At 37.4% G+C, this 10,033-nt stretch overlaps 1 protein-coding gene across 1 annotated transcript; it reads left to right on the forward strand.

The window, feature by feature from the left end:
* The first annotated feature begins 8,130 nt into the window (after window positions 1-8,130).
* LOC104603161 (putative WRKY transcription factor 17) lies at window positions 8,131-9,830 on the forward strand. The gene is made up of 3 exons (XM_010267113.3): window positions 8,131-8,938; window positions 9,264-9,389; window positions 9,489-9,830. Exons 1-3 carry the CDS (start codon window positions 8,259-8,261, stop codon window positions 9,652-9,654), a joined length of 972 nt encoding a protein of 323 aa, XP_010265415.1. The 5' UTR covers window positions 8,131-8,258; the 3' UTR covers window positions 9,655-9,830.
* Window positions 9,831-10,033: the final 203 nt, after the last annotated feature.

Here is a 10,033-nt window from a genome sequence, read left to right on the forward strand (position 1 = left end):
GTCTATGGTAGCCATAACAGGCATCACCATTCAAACAAGTATTAAGCGCAACATTTTTTTGCGTCAAGATTTCGTTGGTGACTCGGTGGTACGTAGTGCTTAGGCATGCAATTTTCCGTTGGTTCGTTTCAGATATGTTCAGTTCCTTGTAGAAAGCTTTGAATGAAAGAAGAAGAAGAAAAAACCCTTATCTCCTATTTTTTATTGATGTATATTTCGTCTCAAGCATTCCATTCTAGATCAATGGAATGTGGTTTTCCATTAATTTGTCTCATGCCCATTTGTTGAGAAAAGCTTTTAGGAAGATAAAATTTTAATAAAGAAAAAAATAGAATGGAAGGACGTTTGGAACCGTTAACTCCCACTACAAGATTCGTCCATGTTATCGTACTTACATGGTACTCTCTGAATTGATGTACAGAGATCAATGTGAGGAGATTTGAACTTGTTTGACCGAGCCCAATGTCTGCCACGTGTCTCTCTTAGTCCAAGATCCAAAGCATGCATTGTAATCATGCTCTTGACGAATGGTAGCATGCCATATCGCCATTCTCCACATTGGCCAAGTTTCGTCCACGTCATCATCAATGCAGCGGTTCAATCAGAATGAGATAGGCCCCATGATTACAATGCTGTATTAACTTGCGATCCGGCGCCTTTGTAGCATAGTATCTCTTTTTTCTATTCATAGTTTTATTTTAACCTTTCGATTAAAACTATCATTTTATTTTAACCTTCCGATTCATACCCGTGCATCAGGAACGGGATATGCTCCTCACACAAGGGCGTCTCACATGCACATCCACCGTGCGTTGGGAGCATCTCCCGTTAATGATAGTACGGGATCTCCCAATGCATGGTACATGTGCATGTGAGGCGCGAGTGAGGCGCCCTATGTGAGGAGCAGATCCGGTCTCCGTGCACCTATGCAGACTAAGGGACCCACTTGCTAATATTTAATAAAAAAAAAAAAAAGCAAGAACGAAAAGTCTCAAAAGACTTCCTCCCTACTCCACCACATCTGGCTAATACCTAAACTTCACATTCAGCTTCAGCCATGTTTGAGGCATGGCTCCCAAGTGTTGCAGCAAGATGTAGCAGTTGTCATCTGACCCACATCAGCATCATGGTGATTGGGCCCATCTTCTGAATGGATGGTTAAGATCGAGCCTTCTATCATCATCTTCATACAAAGCTAAGCTCCATCTCAAACCAGCCTTTCTATTGTTGGAGTACTAAATTATCTCCTTAGAATCTTAGGAGAATGATCTCACCTATGACCTATCTAGTCTAGAAATAGTTTGTTACAATGAACCAAATCCCAAACGATTGCCTTTCAATGCTAACAACATTACTCCCCATTAATTAACAAAGTTTGTTTTCTATTAATTTTCCATCAATCTTTACATTGAAGATTTAAGTGTGGCATAAGTCAAACAGAATATATGGTTTAGTTATGGTTGGATCTTGTGGTTTTGTAGGTAGACCTTCTAGATTCTAATAATTAGGTTTAGGCCCTTTGGCTCCTGAATATTTAGAAATCAACCTCTCCAATCTAACTGTCTCCTAAATGAGTCCCTCTTCTTCTACAGTCACTTTAGACTTTTGCAACTTGAAGTGAAGAGATTTGTTTCCCTACGCAACCACAGGGTTGACTAAGCAGTCCATTGGTCGACATTCAGAGCTCATTTTGATGTATTAGTCAATGCTTTAAGAATCAAATTAGACCGGAGGTCGGTTCGGGTTAAGATAGACCTTATGCGAGTTCAATATATTTTCGTAATTATAACTACCTCTCCTTAACTTTTTTTTAACACAGTTTCAACTTTCAAGTAGGGGAAAATCTATAATACAGAAAAAGTTTTGAACAATCAAAATTCATCCATGAATTTTGATAAATAACACCTGATTCGCTACCATGTTTATGATTCTAGTTTATTGGTCAGTTGTTTTTCGGATATCATATCTTTTCTATATCATAGTGGAACCCTTCAAGTAGACATCGTTTCTTAGAATCCTCTACTAAGAGGCGAAAATGCCCAAAATATTTATGCAGTTATTTTTGGCCGAAATATTTATTTATTTATTTTTTTATTTTCTCTTCATATTAATCATTACCCCAAACCTTATTCCAATTATATCAAAGTGACCTTGGACTAAGGTTTTAATTATATCAAAATGACCTTGCATTTGGGTCACTACATCATCACAATCCAAACCTTTTTTCAATTATATGATGTTGGCTAAATGAATCCTAATTTGCCATTCTATTTTGTTTAGAGGTGTTCTTTTTTTGGATTTCGAGGAGGAAAGTTGGTTAATGGGATTTTGATTCCCACTGATCAAGAAATCCAAGTTCTTTTTTCAGATTTATGTGGGGATTAGGGAAAGTTTATTTTTTTAGGTATCATCATTTATACGGGTAAGTGATATCCATCTCCTAGTCCTACGTGGGTAAATAACTTTCCCACCCAAGGGGAAAGTTGTCAATACTTGAATCGGATAAAAATGCCCCTTTTAATAGATTTTTATGACTAAAATGGTCATTGCCTTATTTATATGGGAAATAAAAGAACAAGGGTAAATATACTTATCTAGGTAAATCTTTCCTAAAAAATACATACCTAAATAAGTGCATTTACCTAAATAAATAACTTACCAAAAAACAAATGGAGCCTTAGTATTAAATTATGAGTGCGTTAATTCACTATACAACCTTTAAAAAATCATTTGATTTTAAGGTATTTAATAACATGGTTGATTTTGATTTAAAAAAGAAAAAAAAAGAAAATTGGCACCCACTCCATGAATCATAACCCAAATTTCCCACCTACCAGAAGATCATCAAATATTTATAGGAAGAATTACTCAACCCAAGTAGTTTGAGATTCTATACCCATTTAGGAAATTCTTCTTCAAGTGAATAACATTCTTCAATTGGGGTTTAAATAAGTGGGACCTACCACCTAACCAGGTTATTATAACAGAAGACTTTTTTTTGATGGGCATATTATAACCAAAAAAAGACTGGAAATGGCAAAGTCAACAATATCTTATGAATTATCATGCTTTGCATTCACATATTTTGAGTTTTGACCAACACAAACTCTCTCTTCAAACAGAAAAAAAGAAATCACAATTCACACCAAGCAAACGCTTAGTGCATCGCCAAGACTTCCACGCCTAAAACACGGTCAGGTTCATGTTTGTTCTGATTTATATTTTCATGGGTCCCACTTGTCTATAGAGCGTAAACCCATGCCCTGGCGTTGCTTGCAAGCATTATCCAAAAGCTCATAGCCGAAACATTTTCTTTTCTCTTCTAGCTTTAGAAATTTGGTTTCTTGCAAGGCTTATTTCGGTCATTGGGGGGTGTTTGGCACATCTTTTTGGTATGTCTTTGGGCCTATGGATAGTATGGGTGTAAATTAATCAAATTCGAATTAAATCAGGTAATATCTGAATTTAAATCGGATTAGAAAATTTGATATTTGAATTCAATTCAATATAACGGATATTAAAAATTAATATTCGAATGTTTGATTCGATTCTAATTCAATTAATTAATTATTTTAGGTAATTAATAAATATTTTATTTATATGAAGTATATAAATATATAAATTGTTTATATAATTTAATTATTATATATATAAATTATATAAAATATTTAAATATTTTATATATTATATATAAAAATTAAATAATTGGTCGAATTCTGATATCTATCAAATCGAATCAGGTCATATCTGAATTCGATTCGGTTATGTTGAATCTTGAATTTGAAATCGGATTTCCGAATACCATTAACACTCCTAATGAAAAATGCATAGAAAAGATAGATAATGCCAAAAATCAGGAAACTTCAAACTAAGCTTTTGATATTTCCATGCTAAAAATAGCCTTTCTAATTATCTTTAACAGCCCAATAGACAATGATGCAAATGAATCAGTCTTGATCTTTAAAGACAAGATCCTAAAAATTCAGTGAGTCTTTTGAGCCGTTGAAATATATTACTAGAAAGACTTGCCAAACAGCCGCGAATTCCTTTACGCTGAAAAATAAAAAAAGAAGTGGAAATTGGAAGGGGTATTTTGTAATTCTATAAAAACTGTGCACCGAAAATAATATTTCACGTAACTTAAGAGCTACGACTCGTTCCGAGAAACCGAGTCAGTCACCTGGTCGGGTCAACCGACGAGATATAATTCATGTATTGACTTTGCAGCTTACGAAATCCTCGCTTCCCTCGATTCCCGCTTCTTAATTGGCAACAACTAATCCCCTTGGTTTTCCACGCCACGTGTTGCATTGCTAGTTGGACTGGTAGAGTCGAGGTCCTCGAGACTTAATTAATTTGCCATTTAGTCAACCATTCCGAACCCCTTCTAACCGTTCGATCGTATCAAATGCATCCGACGCTTGTAAGTATTTCAACGGGCTGCAGCCGGTTTTGCCGTCGAATTGGTAAAGTCGGTCAACAGTTTCATTACAAGAAGACAAATATTTCAAATGGTCCCCACCGAGAGTCAGCCTTGCTCTGCACTGCACTTCTCCGATATTAGGGAGATGCTTTTCCATTGTCAATTAATAATGTTTCTTTTGGTCGTGACTCGTGAAGCGAGATCTCGTTCTCTTTCGACACTTTTTAATCAAAGCATTTCTCGCCTAAACCTATGCGGTTCAAAGGTTGAACCTCTGATGGTCCGGGTAAACCGGATTTTCTGTATGGTCTGAATTTTTTTTTTTTTTTTTTTTTTTTGTAAAAGGGGAGGAGTTGAATTAGTTCTCTCTTTACATTTTCATCATCAATCAAATTAGGTGCACCCGGAGTCTAATGTCATAGGAAAATACTAATTAGATTAAAAGAAAAATTTTATAAAATAGGTTTAAGACCAGCAGTTTCATATGGAATAAAGTGTTGGGTAATTAAGAAATAATATTTTAAAAAAAATGAGTGGTGGAAATGTACGATGGATGAATAAAAAAATTAGAAAGAATAGGATTAGAGTAATAACTCCAATAAATGACAAAATGAGAGAAAGTAAGCTTAGACGGTTTTGTCACATACACAGAGGACTATTTACAACACCTATAACAAAAAATAATCAATCACAAGTTAAAAGAGACTAGAAAGGTTAGGGGTGGACAAAAAAACATGGGTTAAGTAGAAAGAAATTAAAAGGTTTAAGCACCCATAAGGGCTTTATTGGCGTATTTCAATGTCTTTATTGGCATGAACTAGACAGATGTCCAAGAGGTTCTAATAAGGGCTTTTATTGGTGCTTTGCAGCTTGCATTGTGGTATTGAAATAAAAAGGTGAGTGGTAGAGACATCGGTATGTAGTCATTAAATATCAAGGTCTGTTTGGTTCACAGGTGGAATTGGAATTGGAATCAAAATACCTCGGAATGGAAATCGGAATGGTCTATTCCCATAGTTTGTTTGGTTCATACAGGAATTGGAATGGGAATCGAAATGGGGGAATGCCATTCCACCAGGAATGGGGGATGGAATAGCCACTTCCCTCAAATGGGGGAATGCCATTCCACTAGGAATGGAAATGGGATTTCGGTTCTGCCTAACCAAAAAATAGGATTCTGAATGGCCCATTTCGGTTCCAATTCTAGACCTCTACTCCTGCAAACCAAATGAAACCTCAAATCTTTGGTTGTTCACTTAAACCTACTTTTATGCGAAATTTTAAAAGAAATTCAAAATTTAATCTCTATCAAATTTCAAAGATGGTTTTCAAAACCAAGAACCTAATTCTCCATTGAATTAAGGCGATGTTCAGTTTTGTGGGAGATTGATTTCAATTCATGCTACACCCAAATATTGTTAGTTTGAATATGTGCTTTGGATTAAAATGCAAAATCTCCCAAATTTTCATCCACGGAGAAAATATCATGGGTTAGTTCATGCCATGTTAAATGAATGATTATTTGATGTATTGTAAGAATACATATCCTCATAAAAGTGTGGTCTTGTTCAAAGCATGTGATTTCAACCACACCACAATGGGTTTTAATAGATTCTATGTTTGGTTTGAAGGAAAAGGTAGGGAAAGGAAAGGAAAGGTAGGGAAACCTATACAAGTTTTGTAAAGGTTTCCCTTCCTTTTCCTACTTTTTCCTTCAAACCAAATACAGCTTAAATGAGTGGAAACTTTGAAAACCTTGATCATTATGAGGAGACTTTGGGCCCATTTGGCATGTCTTTCCATGCAGTCATTTGGCTGTTTATAAGTAGCGAAGACTAATTTTTAGTCTGTTTCTGTTTGGCGCACAGAATATCTAAGTGCCAAAAGACGGAACACCAAAAAGACGCTAGAAGCTCATTTTGGGCTGATTTCGGAAAGCTCTAAATGAAGCTTCTCACGTCTTTTGCATTTTAATCTCGTGTGGAAAGACATGCGAAAAGATGCACACCTGCCAAACGTGCTTCAGACTGCTCAGGTCTTCATACAAAAGATCAATGCGTCTTTTGCATGTTAGAACTACCAGAAGATCTTCCCAAAAAGACATGCCAAACAGACCCTTTGTCTAATTGAAATCTTAGAACACAACCTATGTGCCCCATTGCCCTAGTTTAGCAAACACCCGCTTAGTATATTCATCCTCAATCTATTAAAAAGAACTAGACAAATGTCCAAGAGGGTCTAATAAATGTTTCATTTGGTGCTTTGCAATTTGCATGTGGTGTTGTAAAGAAAGGAGTCATAGAGATATTGGTATTCATTAAATATCAAATCTCTACTTGCTCACTTGGACCTACTTTTATGCAACTTTTCAAAAGAAATTCAAAGTTTGATCTCTACTAGTTTTTGAAGAGAAATTTTAAAACCAAATGCCTACTTTCCTATTGAACTAAATGAGTAGTAACTTTTAAAACCTTAATCTAATGGGGAGACTTTGTGGCTATCTAGCAAGAATTTTTGAGTAGATCTTTTGAGCAGCCCAATAGACCAAAAGACATACCAAACTCTTTGAAGCTTATTTTTAAAGACTAAGTCCGTTTGGTAAGTAAAATGGAGTAGGGCATTTTAGGTGGGAAAGACCAAAAGCTTTATTTGAAGCATTTCGACTTTTGGATGTTTTGAACTTCTGTGAGCTTTTTTTTGAAGAACAGGTCTTTTTGGCTTTCCATCTTTTACTGCCAAATGGGGAAGACCAAATTTTGGTCTTCTAAGATTTGTAAAGTCCCAAAGACTCCACAAAAGACTTGTCAAACACCCCATTTATCTGTCTAGAATCTCAAAAGTAAAAGTATATTAACAATCTAGCAGAAAATATTAATAGCTAATAATTTCATTTTTTTGTTTATCTATATAAGAAATGATTTTTTAATAAAAATATAAGAAATATAAGAGATAAAAAATTATTTAAATGCCCATAATTTAACCATGAATATGACATTGAACAAAATAGACTAGCGAAACAAGATTCATGTTGCTAACCCCATATAGTTGGAAGCCTGGGACGAAGCTTAGATGATGATGATGGCTCACCATAAATATGATAAAAGAAAATAATTGCTTTATTTTTTTTTGTAACATCTATAGCTAGAAAAATTTAGAGAAATTTATGGTTTGCCTCACCTCATAAATTTTGATTGGTTTTTTGGTTTTATTTTCCCAAACCCCCACCTATGACACAATGAGATTTAAAATATTATAGAGATGACAAATTTCTCGAAAATATTAATGCTAAAATAATTGAGAAAAACCAATTAAATAATCAGCCAACTATTGGTTTCTCTAAACATATAGGAAGTAAACATAGCCATGGGTTCCTATTGAATGGACCACCGGTTTAACGGTTCGGTTCGAGTTTGTCGATCCTGTCTGGAAAATGATGATATTACGCGGGTTGCTCTGAGCTGAAATACCATCAATAACTCGAATCATTATCATGCCGAGAAATTGAAAATAAGAGCGGTAGCTTTATTTTTTTCTACAGCTGGGTCCCACCGTCAAAGAAGCCGCGGATTTGTTTTTTTTTTTTTTTTCTCATTAGAAAGCAAAACCCATCGTAGCCGTCAGATTAAAAAACTGGTTTGACTCGAATTTTCCTCAACCGGTTGCCCCGATCCCTTTACCGCCCACTATATAATCAACTACCTTCCTTCCCTTCTCCCTAATCTCTTCCAAACAGAAATCCCCTCTTCTGAAGCTTTTAATGGCGGCCTGAGTTCAGCTGATTCCACTTCTATTCTCTCTTTTCTTGTTCGAGTCTTCCTTTTCGTCATCGTCTTAAATGGCGGTTGACCTTCTCTCGTTCTCCAAGATGGACGAACAGATCGCGATTCAAGAAGCCGCTTCTGCCGGATTGAAAAGCATGGAGCACCTGATCCGTTTAATGTCTCATCAGAGCCCTCAACACCAGAAATTGAACCAGTTGGATTGCAGAGAAATCACGGATTTCACAGTCGCCAAGTTCAAGAAGGTGATTTCGCTCTTGAACCGGACCGGCCACGCTCGGTTCCGTCGCGGCCCTCCTTCCTCCGCTTCTACGTCCTTCTCGGTTCCTCAGCCTCAGACCACCCTGAACTTACCACCGACATCAGCTCCGGCACCGCATGTTCAATCTCAACCGCAAGCCCTGACGCTCGATTTCACAAAGCCTAATCTGCTAAACCACCCCAGCTCTAATCCCACCGATGCCTCGACTTGCCAGTTCTCTAAGGAGAGTTTCAGCATATCACCTCCGATGTCCTCTGCTAACTCGTCTTTCATGTCTTCCATCACCACCGGGGACGGCAGCGTTTCGAACGGGAAACAGGGATCATCACTCTTTGCAACTCCAACCCCGGCTGTGTCCGCCGGAAAACCGCCTCTCTCTTCATCCTACCGTAAGAAATGCCATGGGCACGGTCATTCCGATGACATCTCCGGCAAGTACTCCGAGTCCGGCCGCTGTCACTGCTCCAAAAGAAGGTACTCGATTCTTTCCTTCTCTATCCACTGCGCACTTTAGCAGAACCCGCTTATTATGTATACCATGCGCCAAATCTGTTCACGCGTTAGAGGATAGATATTGCTTTCTCCTTTCGCTTTCTTTGCTAGCTTGTGCTAATAACTAGTGGCGCATGATAGCAATCAGAGCTTTGAGGCAGGGATGCTTTGTCTTCTCTTGTGCTGTGCTGGATTTGCCGTTGTCAGTGTAGTTTTTGGATAACATGCGCCATGCGCATGATAGCAAAATCCAATTTTTGTTTTTTAATTGAAATTAGTTATTTATAATTTTTTATTTGCTTTTCAGGAAATCTCGTGTGAAGAAAACGATCAGAGTCCCGGCAATAAGTTCAAAGATGGCCGATATCCCACCGGACGAATACTCCTGGCGAAAATACGGCCAGAAACCGATCAAGGGTTCCCCCTACCCACGGTAATATTTTAAATCCACTTGCCGTCGGCCTTCGATTTGGAATCTCGAGGCAAAGATCTTATCAAATCTAACGCTTTCTCTATTTTGATTTCATTTCAGAGGGTATTACAAGTGCAGCAGCTTGAGGGGATGCCCGGCGAGAAAGCACGTTGAGCGGGCCCCAGATGATCCGACGATGTTGATCGTGACATACGAGGGTGAGCACCGCCACTCACAGCCTCCTCCGCCGGATTCGGTCGCCGGAGGCTTGATCGAGTCGTCGTGAGAAACAAGAAGCAAAGTCAAAAGTTACACTGTAAAAACGTAGACTTTTTAGGCTTTTTCTTAATCAGAAGAATTTATTTCCATAATTTATCGTTGGGTCCTTTCTGGAGATGTTGGGGAGGGGTTTCGGTGTAAATTTTCAATCGATTCAGGAATAGAAAAGTAATTTGTTATAAAGTTTCTGTCGCTTTTTGTTATTCGTGCCTATTTAATATAATTACAATCCAGTCCCGATTACAGGTTATCGCTACAGGGGAATTGTACATTCAAAGTGGGGACCGCACTGCCTTATTAATTATTGAGAATCGGTCAAAGATGCTAACATAAGTGGGACCCGCTTTCAGTCTTTGTATTCGTTGACGATGGAGTGATTTGTTTGC

Source organism: Nelumbo nucifera, chromosome 8, assembly GCF_055504915.1.
Source record: "Nelumbo nucifera cultivar China Antique chromosome 8, China Antique-T2T, whole genome shotgun sequence".
In the NCBI taxonomy this organism is placed as follows: Eukaryota; Viridiplantae; Streptophyta; class Magnoliopsida; order Proteales; family Nelumbonaceae; genus Nelumbo; species Nelumbo nucifera.